Below are 21914 nucleotides of genomic sequence, written 5' to 3'. Positions count from 1 at the left end.
TCCCCAAGGAGATCTTGACTGATCATAGAACCAACTTTCTGTAACACGTTACAGCAGGTATATAAAATATAAAAAATACGTCCCATCAGGATGTCTGTTTATCATCCACAGACGGGCTGTTTGGTGGAACTTAGACCCTGAAGTCGATGCTGAGATGGTTTGTAACACAAGAGCAAAAACATTGGGCATTGCTTCTTCCTTACCTCCTTTTTGCAGTGAGAGGTGCCGCAGAGTTCGATAGGGTTCTTCCCCTTCGAGCTCTTGTACGGCCGACAGCCTTGCGGCATTCTCGATCTGTTGAGAGAGGGCTGGGAGGAGCACAAAGGCTCGTCCAAAAACGTAGCGCAGCATGTGCTCTTACTGAGAGATCGCCTAGATTTGGTCGGTCGTTTGGCCCAGGACAACCTCAAATTGGCTCAGCACCGACAGCAGCAGCATTACAACAAAAATGCACTAGATCTAACTTTTCGACCAGGAGACAAAGTAATGCTGCTACTTCCCTCATCAGAATCAAAATTGTGTGCTAAATGGCTATAGGGAAGGTGAATTATGAAATTAGACCGAACTCCGTAATGAACGTGAAATCTATCATGTAAATTTATTAAAGCCCTGGCAAGGGAGGTCTTGTTTATAGCCCCAGGCAATATAGAGGATGACTTAGGCCTCTGTCCAGAGACTCCTAGCACAAAAATAATTTAGATGAGGGAACAAGATCAGCAACAGGAACTGCGTAAGCTTATTGAGGACTTCAGCAATGTTTTTTTCTAACGTGCCCGGCAGGACTAACTTAGTTGAATATGACATTATCTCTCCTCAGGTGTCACGGTGCAAGAGAGACCTTACCGAATCCCATAAAGTTGACGAAGTGGCGTTCGCAAAGAGGTATGGGACATGCTCGAACTTGGGGTGATTCAAGGAGCGAGTGGTGCAGTCCAATTGTCATTGTGGCTAAGAAAGACGGCACCAATCGCTTCTGTGTGGACTTCCGGAAGGTAAACGCTATTGCCAAGTTCGATGCGTACCCTATGCCTCGGGTCGACGAACTTCTAGACAGACTGGGGAAGGCAAAGTTTATCTTGACACTGGACCTGACAAAGGGATACTGGCAGATCCCCTTAACCCGGGGGCGCTTGATAATAAGTGTAAACTGTGCCAGGCCCCCACTCTTATCACACCTGATTCATGAGAGAAAAGGGAAGGACCGGGAGAAACCCCAAAAAGAGAAAAAGGAGTCGTGAGTGTTTTGTGAATCACTAGATGGCTAACACATATCTGGAGCTGTCGCCTTGGGCCAGCATCACCCGGAACAACACAACACCATAGTCACTTTATAACTGTTATCACCCACCATGAGCACTACTGCACGCACCCGGACTGGTGACCGTGTATTGTATTATTGTGGGGTGGATAACGTTTGTTTATTGTTTGGACTGCAGTCCATTTATTATTGTTACCTCCGTGCTTTACACATTGGTGTGTATTGCCGGAGGTTTATAGTTTGGTCGCCGGACCGGGAATTATAAAATAAAGACCGCTTTTCCAAAATGGATTATAGTTTCCTGGCGTGTGATTATTTCAGCACTGCATCACCTCTGCACCTGTTTTCAATCAGCAGCCACTTTGCCACAGTGGTGTATTAATATTTCGTGCAGTCGTCTCCCCTAACTGCCTGCCGAGTTCACATTCACTTAACCCTTAGCGGTCCATTTATTCACCGCGTCTCAGGCACGTCAGGTCCAATTTATTTTCATACGCGCAGTTTATTTTAGACACGCTGTTTAAAAGTATTTTTTTCACAGTAAAACAGGTTTCAAAGGCACTGCATATCAACAGGATGCTTAGTACTGCATCTCCAGCCCCGCCTCACCCCTTGTTTGCTGTATTTTTCACATACCTCTACATAGTAGTGCATACCGATAAATCATCTCCTGATCACTCGTTTTATCACCAAACTCCTCAATAATGCGATCCAGTCATTATTTTATTACTATAAAAAAAGCTCTGCAAATGTCTGTGATATTCTTTGAGCGCTGGATGCAGAAGCAGCTATCTTGTTTGTTTATGTCCGTGTTATCTATGTGGTGCCGGGGCTGTATTCATGAGATACACCCCTTTTTTTTCGGTTTCTCTCGGCTCCTATCGGTCTCACTCAGCCATTGAATGGTTTTCTCGGCTTGACTAACGTTAGCCACGGTGCAGACCTTGCGTCAAACCAATATGTTCATGTAGGGTGATTGTTTATAAATGTGGCCCATCCTCTGAATACTTTTTCATTTTATACCCCCATATTCAAAGTGGGGGGGCACATGCCCCTTCTGCCCCATGGGTTAGGTGCCTATGCTAGGCATATAAACAGATTCATCAGGTTTTTACACCCAAGTACAATTCTTTTTTGGGGAAATCTGCAGTCATTAACTTTTCAAAAAGACAGCTGTAATATAACTAATGAAATAAGTTAAGAAACAAGTCATACAAAAAATGTGACAAGTTAACTGCTGTTTTTTTTCCTAGACTCAACTAGCACTCTGCTGTTTTACTTTTCCTTCACTTTTCATGTTTGCAGATATTTGTTCATACTCTTGTAACATTAACAGTTTGCGTTTCTTTAAACAAAAATGAACTGTAGTCATGATTTTAATCAATACCATTTTGTCATTTTAATATGAAATAGAATATGAACTGCAGTTTGGCCTAGAAGCTTCTATTTGACCATGACATGCACACACACACACACATATATTTTAAATTTAAAACTATTTAAATGTCCCACATAATTACCTTGAAGCAAGCCAACACCAGCTGCAGGCAGTAAGGCATGATGGACTTACTTGTACAGGGTAGAAGTCTGAGATCTGTACCTGGAATGAATACATCAGTAATTTAACATGCAGCATTATTACCACAAACATACTTGCAGTCAACTGCATTAAACAATGTTACACAACCAATTAAAACAATATCTTATTCTGTATGAACTATGGCCAAACAGCAGCCTCAACCCTACTGAATTCATATACTCCAAAGAATCTGATTTTTGTAATAAAGATATTGATTATTGAATTACTAAAAAAAATAAAAAATGTCATATACCAAAATAACATGAACAATATACTTAGTGTGCTGCTTTTGCTGGACAGTATTTACAGGTGCCTATATATATAAAATTAGAGATCGGCACAGGTACCCGTCGGGTTTTAAAATTACCCAACCGACCCAGGTCTTTTTACTACCCGGGTATCGATTATTAATTTGAGAATTTAAAGAAAATGTAGAAAATATGAAAATGCAGTTGTAAGAGCGGGTCTCTGGCCGGCGTAATAAAAACAAGTTGAAAATAAGCTTTGCATTAGCAGTAAGTACACCTCAATAATAATAATAATAATTAATAATAACAACAATTGCGGCAACTATTCTTCTCAGGAACTAAATCGTAAAGAAAACAACATAACATCCTGTTGGGCTTGTCAGTGATGACTCTGTGATCCATTAATACAGTAATAATAACCGTGTGGCTTCCAATACAGAATGCTTTATCTACAGTTATTGAGCAGATATAGTTTCTTACCAAAAATATTAAATAAAGTAGCCTTTATTTAAAAATAAATAAACAAATAAATATATAAAGTATTGTGAGCGGTGTACCCCCAGAAAACAGACTGAAAAACAAGTTGATTATCTAAGAAAAAGCATACGCACTTGTAGCAGGGCGGTAGAAAGCCCTGCTGTTTAAATATATTGTTTTTAGAACGGGGTCTCCTCCCATTTGTATTTGTTTGTTTTGTTGTTGTTGTAGTAGTATTATTATTATTGTTATGGTTTATTGTTTTATAAATATAGCGGCGGAGCAGTGTTTTGCTATTGTTTTGACGGCGTAGCCGCGCGTTGTTTGTTATTGTTTTTATTTCAAATGTGTTCTGGCAGAGACGAGGTTGGGTACTCGTCCTCTGCCAGGAATAATTAAAAAACTTGTACAGATTATATATGGTATAAAAAGCCTGGAGCTCTCTATGTTCTGGGGTAGTGTACAGAGGAGAGTACGGGAGAGCGAGCAAGGAGAGAGATATTTAAAAAGAAAGATTCAAGGAACAGTGACAGCAACTGCCCAGCCTGTCCTGGGATCGTAATATTATTTTGTGTTCGTGATTTGGTTTTGTTTACATTTTTTGTTTCTGTGAGCAAAGTGCTTTTGTTTAAACCTTTTATTTATTTTTGTATTATTTAAATAAACGGTCTTTTTGACTGCAGCACTTGCCTTTGTTTTTCTGTTCCTGTATCTGGCCTATATATATATATATATATATATATATATATATATATATATATATATATATATATATATATATTTTGATGTAAGAAAAAAAAAATTGTTTTTGTAACTTAAATAAAACAACGTGGGACAATTTGTATCCCCAAAAGCCACAGTGTGACCGCAACTCATTTTTCCACCGATAACGAACGTCTCATCTGTGTGTTTTGGCACTCCAAGAACTGTCTCAGTAAATGACAAAGACGCATATACGACTCCTTAGACATGCGTACATTTTTAATCCAGTCATTTGGAAACCACTCAAGTCATTCCCATCAGCCTTCTGGTCGGAAGATCGCCCAAATGTTTCAATTTACTGTCATGGTACTGCAGATCATCGCCACTGTATTTAGCAGTGCAGAAAAAGCGTCTCCGCTGGTTTTGCAGAAAAGAGCATAGCTGTGCTTGATGAGCTCTCGATCAATTACGTACAGTACTTTCTTCCAAAAGCATAACAAAAACACAGCCTCCATGTTGTCACACAAAACCTCACGATCAACACGTAGTGATGTCCCGAGTTCAGAGGTTTGTTTAAAACAGAGTGAAATCACCTCAATAATGAAAGGTGTGTGTATACAACAAACAACCGCAGTGAAGAGGAAAATTACTGAATTCTAACAAACTTTATATCTTATGTGTTATGTGTGTATCTTGTATTTCTATATACATTTAATTGAATGTGAGGTGCCATTGAGACTGTAGCAAGCAGTGATTGCATCAGCTGCAGCTGGGCCTTCGGGCTTGTGAACAACAGTGTCCCCCCCATCCCCAGGACACCAACTTTGATAACTCTGAGACTCTGTTCTGATTCTATCTTGTGCTGTGGTAACGAAGGATTTCCTGAGACAGGAGAGAAGTTACAACACAGTCGACACCCCATCAGATCAGAGGATTTACACCCTGTCCCCGGGAAAGAACTGCCCAGGAGAATTGGTTCTGGTAGGCTCCAGCACAGCTGGAACCACATGTAATGAGCAAAAGGCCTTATCACAAACTTGTGTCACATTCTACCCAGAGACACACCCTACCCTGTAAAACACTGTATAAAATCTACTGTAACCCTTGTGTACGTTAACAGTCTATTGTAGACTCTTCCCTTGTATACATTGATTAAAATATCTAGAGCTGACAATAAACCTGAATCCTGAATATTGGATAGAGGAGAATAAATCCACTACAGCAGCGAGTGCCATTTGTAAATACGTTTGTCGCGCCAACGGCAGTGTGTGTGTACATAGACTAATAGAAGCAAAAGGGATTCAGGGATTATTTTTTGGTTTCCCAGAGGAACTTCACTCCAAGCAAATACAGCAGGGTATGTTCCGACCACTTTGAACATGACTGCTACAAAAGGCATGCTCATGATCTGGCTAGAACTGGCTACCACGGAGGAGACAATAAGTTAAAACCAGATGCCATACCAACAATATTCTGTGCTCTTGGTAAATCAAAATAAAAAAATGAAGGCGAAAACCCAGAAGTGTCAGCGGGGTCACCCATGACAGCTTGTCGGCAGACCAAAAGACTGCGAAAGGCTTACGAAAAAGAAGACACCGTGAGGAGAGAGTCCTTGGTTTTCCTGTCATAAAATAAAAAATATTTGGTTAATGATAGTCTATTTTAATTGTTTATTTTTAATCTCAACCTAAGATTTCACTCTTAGTGTCTCCATTCTTCTTCTTCTTCTTATTATTATTATTTTGGTGCCTTTATCCACAGAGACGTACAGATTTTTTCAGGCATTAAAATGAAATGTGCTATATACAACATTACACAGTGTAACATTATTTTCTTTTAATTAAATCTTTTGTTTCATTAACTGACTTTCATTAGTCTGGCTTAGCAAGTAACTGCTGATTATCTGAGTGTCTCTACAATTATTATTATTATTCATGTAATGACCCATGCCCTTGGAAGATAAAGCAGAAGATGGAATGCGTTGCCAGGTGCAATGAATAACCAATGTATTGGTAGAATTAACAGTCCCTGTTTGGGCCAAGACCACGCCACAAAAACATGAACCCCCCTAACTCCTTCCTTCACTCACTGACCCCACTCTCACTATATATATGAAATGGGTTGGGAGATATCTGAATCCTGATTGGCTGATAAGCCACTGAATTACAGTACAACCAATGGGTAAAAACAAGTCCCAGCAACTAAGACTTATTACAAACAGATATTATTGCGCCAAGCATTTAAAAAAATCATTTTGAATTGGCCTCCATTTTTTTCCCCCCAATAAAGACAAAATAATAATACAATGTCAGCTGTCCTTCATTACAAAAGTTGAAATTGCTGATACGCAAGATTGTAATGTCGCTGCTATCTACAGGGTATTTGTGTCCCCTAACAAGGGCAACCTAATCAGGAACAAGTCAGCTGATTGGCCAGCTTTCATTCTGATGACATTTCATTTTGGCATGCGTCACAAATCTCCACCCATTTAGCTTAGTGTTAGTGTGATATGAAAAAAGTGGTATGGAGTAATATTATTTTCTTAAATGCAGAGAAACTATCTGAATATTCTTACAAACATTGCTGCACATTAATTCGAAGGCAAAAATCCACGTCTGTGTCTAAAACGGCAAGGTTTCTCAGTCTAGCGTTTCAAGTTTCATTCTCTAAGCCAGTTTTTAAATGCTGCCCCCTTTTTTTAGCATGCATTTTGTCGTGCCCCCCCCCCATATTAAAACGTTATACCATAACTTTACATTAAGAGTTTTTTCCCCCCCCCGATTTTGTATAAATTGCGTATTTTTTCCTTAACCACAAAAAAGTCCAGATTTAGCTAAATACATACAGAGCAAGCGCACCAGCTCCTTCATTTAAAATCAGTCTAGAAATCATCTTTTTTTTTTCACTTCGAGTGAACATTTTGACATGTTAAACCTGGGTTTCTAACAAATAAATCAGTGAATTTAAATATTTTGTTTACACTTGGCAAGTCAACATTTAGCTAACATTTCTAACAAATAAATTTGTGAAAAAATACATGTAACTTAACTCTTTATTTGTTTGTTTTGTTTAAACTTGGCGATTCAACAGTTACCTGACAGATACATCTGAAAAACAGGGAATAGCACCGGCTTGTAAAAGAGCTATGTGATTATTATTATTGGTCAACATTATTAAAACAAAGAAGCATCATTTTACAGAAATACGAAACTAGTGTGTGGCGCTCCCCATCACTGACTATAATGAAGGTGAAATAAAGAGACAGACATACCATCAATGTCCAATTGTTCTGCTATTTCTTGACATGTGCATCCTTTTTATTGTCTTACAACCACAGACACTGGCATCATAAATAACATTATATTTTTCGACTTTAATGAATTAAATTCTCATTGATGTAGATTTTTTTTATTTCTGTGGTAATCTCTGCGTGAGCGAGACACTGACAGTCTGACAGCCGCTACCTTTGACCTTATTTCTGATTGGTCCATTGCGACGCGAACCGCGCATAGCAAAATACAAATAAAACAAATGCATTTCTATATTTGCTCACTTCATTCACGCCACTCGCTTCGCTTGTGTTGTGCATTACTCCATTTAAATCAATAGTTTTAATTATTTTTGATTCGCAAACTCGCGTCCGGTGTGCATTGCTCTTAACATGCAAGCCCATGCCCATTGACGTGTGGAAAAAATACGTGACTTACATTAATACAGGACATTTTTTTTACACTTACCCGCACTGTTCACTGCAGTTTCACTGACACACTCGCCACTTCAAACATAATTTCTCCGGTTCTACAAGTCCTACCTAGAGTAATCGTCATTTATGAATTTATTTGAAATGTTTATTTATTTTTTTAACAGAACTGCCTCTTTAGTGGCACGAACTGCCTCTTTAGTGGCACTCCACGCCCCCCTAGGGGTGCGTGGGCCCCAAGTTTGCACACCACTGCTCTAAGCAGCCCTAGTATTGTTAAATGTGCAATGAAAGTCAGGGGAGAGTCAGGTGACATTTGTATCCAATTGCATGTCATGTAGCAATTCCAATCTACCTGTGGGCGTTTAGAAGACAGAGATATATTGCGGGAAGCCATTCAACTTTTACAATTTATTTATTAGTTTTACTTGTAGTTTATATAGTTTTTAGAGAAAGCTAAACATGGCAATGTACATGGGGAGCGACAACAGGAGTGAAGTTGGTTCGGAGGATTTCGATACCAGCGACAGTGATGCTGACTTATCACTCAGTGATTATGATGAAGAGGATGTGGAGCCAAGAACAATACAAACTGTACGAACAGAAGAGCATGCAGCTACTTTACAGGTAAGCCAGCTGCAAACGGGAAGCTGTTTGCTTTGAAATGGCAGTGCTGTGATGAAATACTATGAAAACACAGCACTGGGTACAAGGCACAAAGCAGGCGTCTGCGGCAGTCAGATCCATCACAATCCCTGCGCAAAGCAGCTGTGTACATGCATTTGTGACTATCCCTCCAACACAAGCGAAGCAGAGACTGCAACAAGGGTGCAGGGTCTGCTACGAAAATGAAAACAAAAGAAAAGAGACACAAGAAAAATGTGCAGTGGTTGCGAAGGCAACCCCGGGTTCTGCTGTATTGAACATTTCAATAAATGGCACAGAGCAAGTCGATAATGGCACACGTTCTGATGTTGTTTGATAATCTGTTTACTGATTATTATTGTTATTAGCAGCGTTTTCGTTTTCATTGTGTTTTTATCTCTATATTGAACATGGGTATGTAGTACACAGGAGCATAAAGGGTTAATGAAAAACACAGTTAGGTCATTTATTTGTGTTTTATTCATCATATGTTAACATTTTATAGCAATTACAGGTTTGAAAACATTATTATTATTTTCAAAATCTGGTACCTGGGAAGGGGTTTAATTTTTACATCTGGAGTGGTTAACACAACATCAACAAAGTGATGCTTCAGATTTGGCAAGTGAGTCGGAGTCGGGGGATACAGATGCAGGTAATGCACATCACTCGAAAATGCTTCACACTTTCCAGACACTGGGCAAACTAGCAAGGTAAATGTTACGTATAATCAACGTTTTTGTTTTGTTGTGATCCTATCTTCTGTTTTTATGACAGTAATAAATGAAAACCAAAATTTTTTGTGCAACGACCCCTTTTCCACATTTATTTCTTGAAGAGTTTAAGTTAAATCTGACAGTTTTCAATTGTGTGCACATCTTAAAAAAAAACAAAAAAAAACTCATTTGCCACTTTGTTTATTGCGAAGAAACTACAATGGCAGTGATAGAAAAAAAAGAAAAAACAAGCAATGTCTTCTTTTGTAATGTTTCTGCCTGAAATACACACATGAAAGTGTATAATTTTAAGTTTTAACATCCTCTGCTTTTAGTTAATTCAGTGGAGCAAAGTAAAGCCTTCACAACCTATTCTGGAATATTATAGTTTTACATGTAGTGTTCGAATAAATAGTACTGGAAATCACTTTAATTTCGCTAGATTTAGATGGGAATTGTGCAGCATGTGATTGGAAGTGAAAGTAGTTTTTGTATTCATTTAATTTAAATATGTTACCAATGTACTTTAGCTTCGTTATTGTATTAAGTTATATGATTAATTAACCTACTAAGTTTGACCTGGTGTCAGAGCTTTTTTTTTTTTTTAATCTTGCAAAACACAAGACTTTTGTCTCCAGTTTATTATAGAAAGGCTTGGGAAGTTAAGAGGGGCTGCTGTATGTTTTAAAATGAGAAACAGTTTGGCTTTATTATAGAAATACATGAAAAACCTAAGTGCATATGTCTATTTTCTTTATTTTTCATATGATTATTTTAGGAAAAAATAGCAATGCAGCCACCAGTAAGTGTTCAGGCACAGGAAATTGGCAGAAGAAACCAAGCCTGTCAAATATCTTTTATTTGGGTTAAACAAAAACCTGTTTGGCAACAGGAAGAAATATACCTACGGCACGCCTCTCAAAGATGGCACGTTGGATATGCACTTCAGTTTATTTTCCCCTCTGTTTACTGTCATGCTATGTCTGTAATTTAGAAACTTTTCATTTACATTTAAACACATTGGAGTTAGAACATGCATATTTAGACACCGTGCTCTACTTTTAATCAGATGCTTATACAACATAAATAAAGCTATCACTAATTGACGTGGTTTCATTAGTTAACTTGAATTTTCAGAACATTTTCTAGTTTTAATAAAATTAAAATTAATAACATGCTGTTTTAATAGCATTACATGTATTTGTATAATTATTTGTTGCAAGACGTTGTTTGAATATTGTCAGAAAAATATCAGGAAAAATATATTTGCTTTCTATTTTTATTATTAAATGTCGATCAGACATTGTATCATTGTAAGTAGTTATTTCTGACATGTATTAGTTGGTGCAAGTGTAGTGTTGCAAAGTTCTTACTGTATGTAAAGTATAATTTGATAGTCAGCTTTTCATGACCATTTAAACAACCCCACCAGTACTCACATCTTGAGGGCCCTGTGGCCCCCAAGGTTTGGACACTGCCTTGTCTGGCCCTGCCAGAGAATATGAGTACCCCTGATGTAAGGGGTCATCCATAATTCTCAACTAGAATCATCTGTTCCAGTATCTGAAGCCATTACCTTTTATGAAAACCAGTGCAGGCACAAAGACAGGGTCGTCATAATTGCGTAGTAAGAGGACAGCGAGTGAAAGATAATAGTCAAATGCAATCCGAAATACACAGGAGGCTAGGCTCCGGAGCTGCAGCTAGCAAAGCTGGAGCACGGCCAACCCTAACTTACACTATCTGGAGACCCACGTTTTGAGACTGCAGGCACCAGCTAAAAACACACCTTTCCGATACTTTTTTTTCACCTTTGCCACCTCTTCCAGGGCCCGCCCAGGATCCTGAGCCTGTGGTACCATATAACAGATCACTTCCAGCACCTTCTCACAGGTCAACTACACACCAAACCGGAAACAAAATGGAAAAAACATTTACTTTGCATGAAAAACATGTAAATAAATCTTAAACCCAATTATTTATGGATACCAAAAATGTAAAAGGGGGAAGAAACCACTAAGATGGCTTTTTGGTGGAAAGTATGACCTTCTTAGAAAGTTGAAAGACAACTGCTTTCAATAGGGTTCTGGACTTTTGTTATATATGACTTTCTAACTTGTTTAAAAGCGTTTTGTCAAACTGTACTCATGTTGATGTGTCAGCATCATCTGTGGTACTGAATTCGACACAATTAATACCTTGCAATCTAACTGCTTTCAAGTAGGGTTCTGAACCTTGGTTCTATCCAACAATTTCAGATTGTTTTGTGAAATTTTTCTAGACAGGTTGAGATCACTGAAATAGGCACACATTGCACATGGATGAAATTTGGTGCGTCTGTGGGCTACTCCAATAATGAACCCTGGCACAGTTTTTAAAGGGGCCTTACCCGATACTCTCCAAGTGCAAAGTGGCAGGATGCAAGCTGGATGAGGGCTCTGTGCTGCTCCAAGGACCCCTGAGCAGGGACCTGTTGCTGAAGTGCCTGGAACGATGCCAACTGCTGGAGGCTGCCGATTGCTTTTCTGTACTGACCCTGAAAGAAATGTTAATCTTGTATATAACAATAACAAGTTGTTTACAGCACGTTTTGTCTGAAACATCCTGAAATAAATTACTTTAAATATTTAAACCTTTTGTGGACATCAAAAAAAGGGACATATACAGTAGTGTGCAAATTTATTAGAACACATTAAGATTTGTTATTTATATCCTTTATATACCTTCCTGCATCAGTAATCTAGAAACAATAGGCACCTGTGCTTTAATAAGGCACTGTATATATATATATATATATATATATATATATATATATATATATATATATATATATATATATATATATATACATATATATATACACATACATACATAAATACACACATACATACATACATACATACATACATATATATATATATATATAGATAGATATATATATATATAGATAGATATATATATATATATATAGCTGCACGGGGCTGCTGAGTAGAAGGAAGCAGAAGAGAGGTGCTCTGCTTCCGAGCAGTCATAAAAGAAGTACGTGCTGTGTTAAACCTGTGTGGTTTTGGTTTATGTTCCGTGGTGCCAGGTAAACAGCTTAGCTGTCCTGCAAGTTAGTCAGGGAATAACCCGTTTAGTAAGTACTCCAAAACTCCATTTCCTGTGTCCTGGGTCTGCTTTGAAAGGGGCAAACGAACGACCGTGAGTGCCGGCCGGGTTACAATATATATATATATATATATATATATATATATATATATATATATATATATATATATATATATAGATAGATAGATAGATAGATAGATTCTCTTGCAGTAAATACATAAGAACATAATAAAGTTTACAAACGAGAGGAGGCCACTCGGCCCATCTTGCTTGTTTGGTTGTTAGTAGCTAAAAGAATTGAATATATTCAGTCTTGAAAAAAGAAGACTACGCGGCGATCTGATTCAAACATTCAAAATCCTAAAAGGTATAGACAATGTCGACCCAGGGGACTTTTTTGACCTGAAAAAAGAAACAAGGACCAGGGGTCACAAATGGAGATTAGATAAAGGGGCATTCAGAATAGAAGATTGGAGGCACTTTTTTACACAGAGAATTGTGAGGGTCTGGAACCAACTCCCCAGTAATGTTGTTGAAGCTGACACCCTAGGATCCTTCAAGAAGCTGCTTGATGAGATTCTGGGATGAATAAGCTACTAACAACCAAACGATGGGCTGAATGGCCTCCTCTCGTTTGTAAACTTTCTTATGTTCTTATGTTCTAATGCTATATTTTTTACAAAAAAAAAAAGGTAACATTCACATTTGTGGGTCATTTTAATTGGCAGTTTTTAAAATTATAAATAGTCTGGCTAAACGACAGTCGGGAAATCTGTTTAAATCTTTGTTTAAATCTTTTGTTTTTGTTTATTATTTAATAAAAGGCTGAACTCCGTAGCATTTCAGTTTTGCCCCGCTACTTCCTGAGTCTGTGTTTCTGGTCTGACATCACTGCAAGCCATCCTGATCACAGTTGGTGTCCAGATGAGGGATACAGCGCCGCCAAGCGTCAGACCAGAAATACAAACTCAGGAAGTAGCGGGGCAAAGTTGAAACGCTACGGTGTTCAGCCTTTTATTAAATAATAAACAAAAACAAAAGATTTAAACAAAACAAAACACTACAAAACAAAAAGGCGCACTGGCCAAACAAACAGAAATAAACAAATAAGTATCGTGCTGGTGTAAAAACCAGCACGCTTAGCAGTTGTTTATCTTTTACTTTTTCTCTCCTTGCTCGCTCTCCTGTACTCTCCTCTGACACTCTCCACCCTGCGCAGATAGCTGCAGGCTTTTATATTCTGGCCGAGGGGTTAACTAGCTGTTAATTATCTTATTACCCCTCGGCCACAGTCTGCACGAGTTTAGTAAGGATGCGTGACTGTAAGCTAGTTAAATAATCAGTAGCTGATCAGTCACGCATCCTCAAGAGGTTTTTAAAATACAAAACAATAACAAATAACAATCGGCTTTTGCCATAATATAAACATAAATCATAATATAAATAAATAACAAACAAAGGGGTGGGACACTCCGCCACAGGCACTTCCTGTCTTTACAAGTTTAATAACTTTAATTCTGTCATCTAGGGAGGACCTTTTATTTCTCCACGTTTTCTCTCTTCCTTTATAAGAGAGCGCTGTTGTTTTATTGATTACGGATAAAAGACAGCTAGAATGGTTACAATATTCCTTTGAATTTAGGACGTACCATTTAGAAACATATTTTTCTTATAACAATAGCCCTGTGTAAGGGTGCTTAATACAGGTTTGAGTCTGTTGTTGGGTAAGAGAATTGTGGTCGCTGGTCGCATTAGACAGGTGGTCGCTTAATACAGTTAAATAAAAGCACAAATAGCATTGGGAGGAATTTAAAGTGGTCACATAGACCAGGTGGTCGCATGAGCAGCTTTGACTGCTATATATATATATATATATATATATACAAAAAATCCCCTACATTAGAAACTGAAGCAAGTGAAAGATCATGAGGGTATTATATTTACAGTATTTTCAGGCATTTGTGTTTTGTAGGTGTACTGCCTACATTATTCAGCCCTAACCTTAAAAGGTAGAAGGTGTCAGGAAAGCATAAATATTATTATGACCTGAGGGTTCAATGTAGTTTATATTAGTTTTACATAATAAGGTGTCAAATGAGCTATTTATGAAATTCTGACAGTATTACTGTTGATACGAAGGTACCATATCATGCCCATAAGACATACATAAGCACGCAATAACAGCCGCAATATTTCAGAAACCAGCTCATGCTTTTTTTTTTTTTTTTTTTAATCATAATGTATTTTCTTGATGCTTGATTTACCTGATAGATTATCATGTCAGTCAAAAATATCCTCATCCACAGCCAGGAGTCAGTCTTCCAGGACAAGCAGATTCTTGTGAACTCTGAAAAACAAAATCATGCATACAGTATTTATCCACTGAGTGTTTTTTTAATGTAGCGAAGAAAATTACCTACAGTATGTAGGTCTGAAAGGTGCTGTTTTAAAAGAAACATGTTATAAAATAACATTTATTTTAACTTTAAAACTTGATATCTGGTACTAGATTTAAGTTAAGTTCTCAGTTTCCAAGTTTCCAAATTCTCAGGGAATCTGTTACACTTGTAATTCTTAAGTCATTTCACCCCACGAGTGTCATCTGAGTCAAAGCATATTACTAGCTAAAAAGCAGGTCAGACAACAGGGAAAGCAGCTGGTTGGTTAATGACAGGAAATAAACTGCTGACAAAACTATCTGAAAGCATGGCTTGCAAACAGAGATTTCTAGAGTAGTACCAGCTATCATGTTTTCAAATAAGAAATAAGTTTACTATAAACATGTGTTTCTTTCAAAACTGCATATTCAAGCCATATATAAATGAAGTGCACAAAAGGGAAGATCTACATACAAAAATGAAACAAAACAGCTGTTTGTCTAGTGTTATCACTACTCAACACGAGTCTGCTGTAAATTAGATGCAGTTCTGCACCTCAAAGCTAGGGCTCACCACAGTGATCTAAAATGGAAGAAAAGCCCAACACAAACAAGAAGTCCATATACACACCATTTTCCAGAGTCTCCTGGGAATGCAGCAACTCCCAGCTCTCCCGGGCAATTTTGAAGCTCTCCAGCATCTCAACAGAGTTGGGGAGTTCTGCCTTATTGATCATAATGTGACGCCCGCGGCCCTTACCAGAACCATCTTCATCATCGGAACTCTGTCCAACAAATCAGAGGGAAATAAGTCAGGCAGGTGAAAAGCAAATAATCCAAATCAGATAAAAGGTGAAGTGTTGCGTTAGTGTGTAAGATGTAAAAGGAACACAGTTGAGTAGAATGAAAATAGAAGGCGGCCTAGTAGAAATTGGACATAATGCAGTCAAAACACCAAAAAAGCCAGTAATCCACAGAAATTATTTTCTATTTTTATCCCTTTGCGGTCCATTTATTCAGCGCGTCAGGTCCAATTTATTTTCTCACACGCAGTTTATTTTAGATGCGCTGTTTTAAAAGTATTTTTTTTCACAGTAAAACAGTTTTAAAAGGCACTGCATATCAACAGGACACTCAGTACTGAATCTCCAGCCCCGCCCCACCCCTTGTTCGCTGTATTTTTTACATACCTCTACATAGTCGTGCATACCGATAAATCATCTCCTGATCACTCGTTTTATCACCAAACTCCTCATTATTTTATTACTATAAAAGCTCTGCAAATGTCTCTGATATTCTTTGAGCGCTGGATGTGGAAGCAGCTATCTTGTTTGTTTATGTCCATGTTATCTATGTGGTGTCGGGGCTACCTGTATTCATGAGATATGACTAGAGACCTGTTTTTTAACATCTTTTTGATGATGTTGGACAGAGTCCGACATTGGACCGGAAAGGGAAAACTGCAATGTCGGACCAGGTCCGACATAGGACCGCAAAGGGTTAAACAGAATAAAAAAAGAAAGAGGTACCTTGAACAAACAGTCCCTTTGGTAACCAGTTAATTTAGCCTCTTGTAGTGTAATTTAATTGTAAAAGTGTCTTCCTGGGGCGTGAACAAGATGATTTTTGTTCAGACTCTTGGGTCAACTGTACATCATATCATTCAGAATGATATGTGTATTTTGTTAATCTAAAATGTATTCTAGCAGATTTCTATTGCCACTCCTCCTTTGGACTGTACCTGTCGCTGATTTTTTTTTTATTTTATGTGCAAGAAGACACTACTAGCAAAAGTACTGGAATGTTTATATTTGGGAGATTTGGTTGTCTGAGAGTGAGTTTGTGATAATTTACTGTTACTATGTGGTACCTCTGAAGTTTAGTTTTAAAATAAAACTGTTTGGTGGATATATATTTTTTACATACAACTGTTCAACACAATCTCCTGGGTGGGGGGTGGGGACAAAAATTAAATGTATCTTGTGCCGTATGTCTGGGTTTCTATCTTGAAGCTTACCATTGTTTTTTCTCTGCCATCACCAAGCTTCCTTTTCTTGTGAATGTGCTTGTTGCGGTCTACATCTACATCACTATATACATTGGAGAGGTCTTCAAGCAGGATCCAGGTCGATTGGATGGGAGTGCTGGGTCCTTTTGGGGGAAAAAAAAGAATACAAACAATGGCAGGACAATTAAAAAGACCTGCCACATCACATGTTTAAATTGTTGGGTGAAGGTTGAGACCTACTTACCCTGAAAGAGGGGGGCTTGTATCATGCTGACATATTGGAAAGCATTTTTGAAGAAGACCAGCATGGTTGAGTACACCACCTGGTTCTTGTACTTCAAGTGTGCCTCGTTGTCAAAGTTACTGATGTATCTGCAGAGTTCTTTCATTCGGTGTAGAATGTCTACAAAGGTCCTAAAAACACAACAAACAAAACAACAAAAGCACATCAACATTAGAACATTTTGTTAAACCAGGAACTAAATACAACAAAAAGTGGTTCAACAATTTAAATTATTTACAAGTACAAAATAGAACCACACAAAATAACCGGTGCTCTCTAGGCTATTCCAGAGGTTTGTTACTCCCTCTAACCCCCAAAAGGAAAAACACCTCCTGCCTAACCCTTTCAATTTCCTTTACTTCGCAGTTTCACCGGCAGTGCCTCTTTTCCCCACCCCGGACCCAGGCAGCTGGTATTTCTTTTATCTGTTACTTGTATTTTTTCCACATTAAATACAAAAATGAGTCTGCTTCAGTCAACCATTTAGACCTTCTGATTTACTGTTCAGTCCCTTTTTAAACAGTACAATGCAGTTTCTTTAGCAGTGAGGCAACAACATAGGTATCCGTGAGGGAAAAATGTATTAACTCCCTTATAAGCACACAATACTTTTTTTACTCCCTGTAGAAATTGACACTGTTCATTTTGTTTATAGTAACTACATTTCATTTTGAGTGAAAGGTTCCTGCCTTGTAACTGAACTGATACATTTAATTTGTAGTTATATACAGTAAGACTGTAGCCGATAAAACTTGAATTTTTATAACAAATTAAATGAAACCAAAATGAAAAAAAGAAAATGAACCATGTTTGACATTTTCCTGTGTAAAGTAAACAGTTATGACCAGGAGAAGGAAAGTTGGTAGTTATGTTAAAAAAGACCAAAGATTTTTTTTTCCACACAATTAATTATTGTTTTATTGAAGCAACTACCCAGAGCACATAGCTGGTATTACTGGTGTCAAAGTGGCTCTTTTTTTACACTACACTGCTGAAGTATTTATTGCTCCTTTTCCCAAACTACAATTTATTAAATTCCTCCACACTTGCCAAAGAGCACAGTAAAAAGAATAATTTTCATGATAAAAAGAAAAACCTGATTTTCCTTGCCAATTTCCCACGGATTTCTCATATGGAATATTAATAAAGGTTTAAAGTTGAACTTAAAAATACACATTAATATTATGTTTTCCTCATTTAACTCTCTCAGGTCTCTTTTTCAATGTCAATATTGAATATATAAAATAAGCTTTGTTCTAGGGCCACTCACTGCATATTTCTAGATCCCTCAAAATGAGCACTGAAAATAGTAACAATCATACCAATATAAATGGACTACCAATGCCCCATCTTCAATCAATCCTCATTTATTAATCAGTACCAGAATTTGGTAGGTGTTAGTACATTAGATAAAACTGGACTTGACTCAGAGCCATAAGTCTGCAAATCAAAAGAACCCAGCTAACCTGCTGCCTTTGTCTATCTGCCACTCACACCGCACTCCCACCACAGACAGGATCTCCAGCAACCTCTCCCAGGGGTCCACAATCTGGGAGGACTTCTCCGTCAGCCCCTCGATGATGTACTTCTGGGAGCTGCGCTTGGTGGGGGACTTCAGGTTTGCTGCATCCTGAGAACCTCCAGGGACAAACAGAAAGCAAAAGAAGTCTTAAAAACCACGCAACCAACTTCCGGTGACATCACCACTCTAATACTTGAAATGTATTTGCTTGCAATTGTAAGTCGCCCTGGATAAGGGCGTCCGCTAAGAAATAAATAATAATAACAATAATAATAATAATAATAATAATAATAATAATAATAATAATAATAATGGCTGCTTTCTAGAGGAGCTCCCGTTGTAGCTGAAGTCAATCCGCCCTCATCTTTAAGTAATAAACCCCAGACACATTATATGTAAGAACAAACAACCTCAACAAAGATGAGTCAAACTGCGAAAACAAAAAAAAAAGAAGCTTACGACGAACCTTGATGAGAAAACAAGAGACACGAGTAAGAGCAACACACCCCGGTGTGACCACATGGGTCATCCCTGTCAACGGAGATGAGTGAAATAGAGACCATTCTAAATGAATTGAAAAAACTACACAAAGATGTTAATATCAGTCTTGAGAGAGTAGAAGAATCCATGAAAGAAATAAAACAATCAATCAGTTTCAAGACTCGACAAAAGAATCGGAGAAGCCGAAAGCAGAATCGAGGATAGTTCTATCAGAGGTGAGAGACTGTTAAAATATCTACTTAAGAGGGAGAGGCAGCTGGAGGAAAGATGTGAAGAAATAGAAAACTGAGCAAGACTAAACAATCTGTGAATTTATGGGGTGCCAGAAGGTATGGAAAGGGACAACATGATTGAATTCATTGAAACCTTTCTAAAGAGCTTCTAAAATTGCCAGCTGATCTTGAATTAAACATCGAGAGGGCACACAGATGGCTACTGCCATGGCCAGCTGACCCAAACGCTCCACCAAGATCAATTGTCTTGAAATTTCTTAACAAAACATAAAAGTATTTTCAAGGCATGGGGTGAGAAAGAGCTCAGGTACCAAGGGAAACGAATCTCAAATGAACCAGAACTATTTTCGGCAGGATTACAACGCAGAAGGAAAGGGTACGCAGATATTAAAAAACAACATTAAGTTCCAGTGTCCCTACCCTGCCATATTGGAAAGCGATTGAAGGCCTACAACATCTGGGAATCACAGTGAAACTTTGAGTCTGAACGGACTGAGAGAGAACTGCACCGGATAGGATGGCAAGCAACCGGAAAAACTCACCGCAGCGAAAACAACCTGACACGCAATGTGGTTCGTGATCTGGAGATCTTGATGGGAAAGAAGGACTGAGGTGTGTGACTGCAAGAATCACAGAGACTCAACCCACTAAGACAGTATCAATGTTTATATATATAATATATATATATATATATATATATATATATATATATATATATATATATATATATATATATATATATATATATGAACAGTTGATGTTGAAACATCTGTACATCTAGTAGCATTTAGCTGAGCTTGTATTTCAGGGGCAGTTAATCGCCGGTTTCGCAGACTTGTGACTCGAATTAACTTGTTCTCTGATTCTGAGGTCACCCTTGGCCTGCCTGACCTTGTTCGGTCCTCATGAGTGCCAGTTTCTTCAAATCGTTTGATGGTCTTGGCCACAGCAGTTACAGACACTTGCAAAGTTCTTGCGATTTGTCTTAAAGATTGACCTTCATTTCTTAAAGTAATTACAGACTTTCTTTTTTCTTTGCTTAACTGAGCGTATGTTGCCATTTTCTGCTCCCTTACATTCAGGAATGACAAACTTGTGCCTATGCTACCTATATTTATAGTAATCATGGACCCTCACCTGTTAACAATAATTGGTGACAAAAGGTTAATTAGGTAACATGCTAGTTAACTCGGAGAACATCTAACAAAGACACTTTTATACTTATGACAGTGTTCTAACACGGTGTTATACACATTTCAGACTTTTAACTGACTTGGGCTTCAGACTGAAATCCCCTTGCTTTGGTTGACCATTTCATTGAAATTGACAAGATTTACATTTTCATTTAAAAATAAATTATTTAAATTATTTAAAATAATTTTTTAATGCAATTCACTTATGAGTATCAGCTTGCATAAGTACACGTATCATATAATGAAATATTAAGAGTTTATACAGTTAAAAGCATAGATAATCATGAAAGACCTAGTTTCAAGCAGGTGTACTCAAACTTTTGACTGGTACTGGGGTTCTGAGCTGAAGACATAAACTCTGTGTGGCTGCTTTAAACAACATGCAGCCAAGGGCCCAGGCACTACAATTGTTGCTCTGGCTATTCCTAATTCCCTTAGACACACAAGATAAATGGCAAATAACATGTGACTGCTTGCAATTAGTAGGCACTGTGTCAGGGGAGACCTATTGGATTGTGGGCCAACAAGGTGGAAGTCAAAGTAAAATATAACTTAAATTGTACATAGTTGTGTCACTTTTGACATTTATGTTTCGTGTTATACGTATGATTTTGAAGTTAGGGGTTGTATCTAATACACAATTATAATACAATAGAATGACTTTTGGATGCATCGCATGTGAAAATATTTGTTTGGTTTAATTATTTGATTTCCTATGCCCAACAGGGAAGGCACATAATCTTTAGTACTGATATTCATGCAGTGGGGGGGGGGGATAAGAATGGCAAAGACAATCCTTAGCACCAAGAACACAATATGCAAGGTCTGAAAGCAGTAACTTATAACATGGCCTGCGTAGTCCCATTAAAAAGAAAAAAGATACTCACTCAACTTAAACAAATGTACATAGTGTCCTTTATGCAAGAAACTCATCTATCTGATGCAGAGCATTGTAAATTTTCCAAGTCTTGGGCCAACCAAATGTTCTTTTCCTCCCATCACTCGGGTAGAAGACGTGGGGTGGCAATATTAATTCATAGATCAACCCAATTCTTCCTCCACTAACAATTTAATGATAGAGAGGGGAGGGTTGTATTGGTTACCCCTTTGTGGTCCTATGTCAGACCCGGTCCGACATTACAATTTTCCCTTTCCGGTCCGATGTCAGACCCTGTCTGACATCATCAAAAAGACATCAAGCCCAGGTCGCTAGTCGTTTTTTCTCCGGAAAAAGCAGAGAAAACCTTTCAATGGTCGATTGAGACCGGTAGAAGCCGAGAGAAGCCGAAAAAAAAGGGGGTGGATCTCAGCAATACACATGACATAAACAAACAAGATAGCTGCTTCCGCATCCAGCACTC

At 38.0% G+C, this 21914-nt stretch overlaps 1 protein-coding gene across 3 annotated transcripts in view; it reads right to left on the bottom strand.

Moving 5' to 3' along the window:
• ints10 (integrator complex subunit 10) overlaps positions 1-21914 on the bottom strand; it is an 83825-nt gene that overhangs the window by 14197 nt on the left and 47714 nt on the right. For all 3 annotated transcript variants that reach the window (XM_034035390.3, XM_059025973.1, XM_059025974.1), the window contains exons 7-14: positions 18571-18742; positions 17066-17235; positions 16831-16964; positions 15445-15598; positions 14701-14783; positions 11715-11861; positions 11115-11223; positions 2779-2858 (exon numbers count right to left, since the gene is read on the bottom strand). In XM_034035390.3, the coding sequence (XP_033891281.3) occupies positions 2779-2858; positions 11115-11223; positions 11715-11861; positions 14701-14783; positions 15445-15598; positions 16831-16964; positions 17066-17235; positions 18571-18742 (1049 nt within the window). The remainder of the gene's footprint in view (positions 1-2778; positions 2859-11114; positions 11224-11714; positions 11862-14700; positions 14784-15444; positions 15599-16830; positions 16965-17065; positions 17236-18570; positions 18743-21914) is intronic.

This window comes from Acipenser ruthenus, chromosome 1 (assembly GCF_902713425.1).
Source record: "Acipenser ruthenus chromosome 1, fAciRut3.2 maternal haplotype, whole genome shotgun sequence".
NCBI classification, from domain to species: Eukaryota; Metazoa; Chordata; class Actinopteri; order Acipenseriformes; family Acipenseridae; genus Acipenser; species Acipenser ruthenus.
Note: the sequence above shows the minus strand (reverse complement) of the source record. Positions and strands in the feature narration are given on the sequence as shown.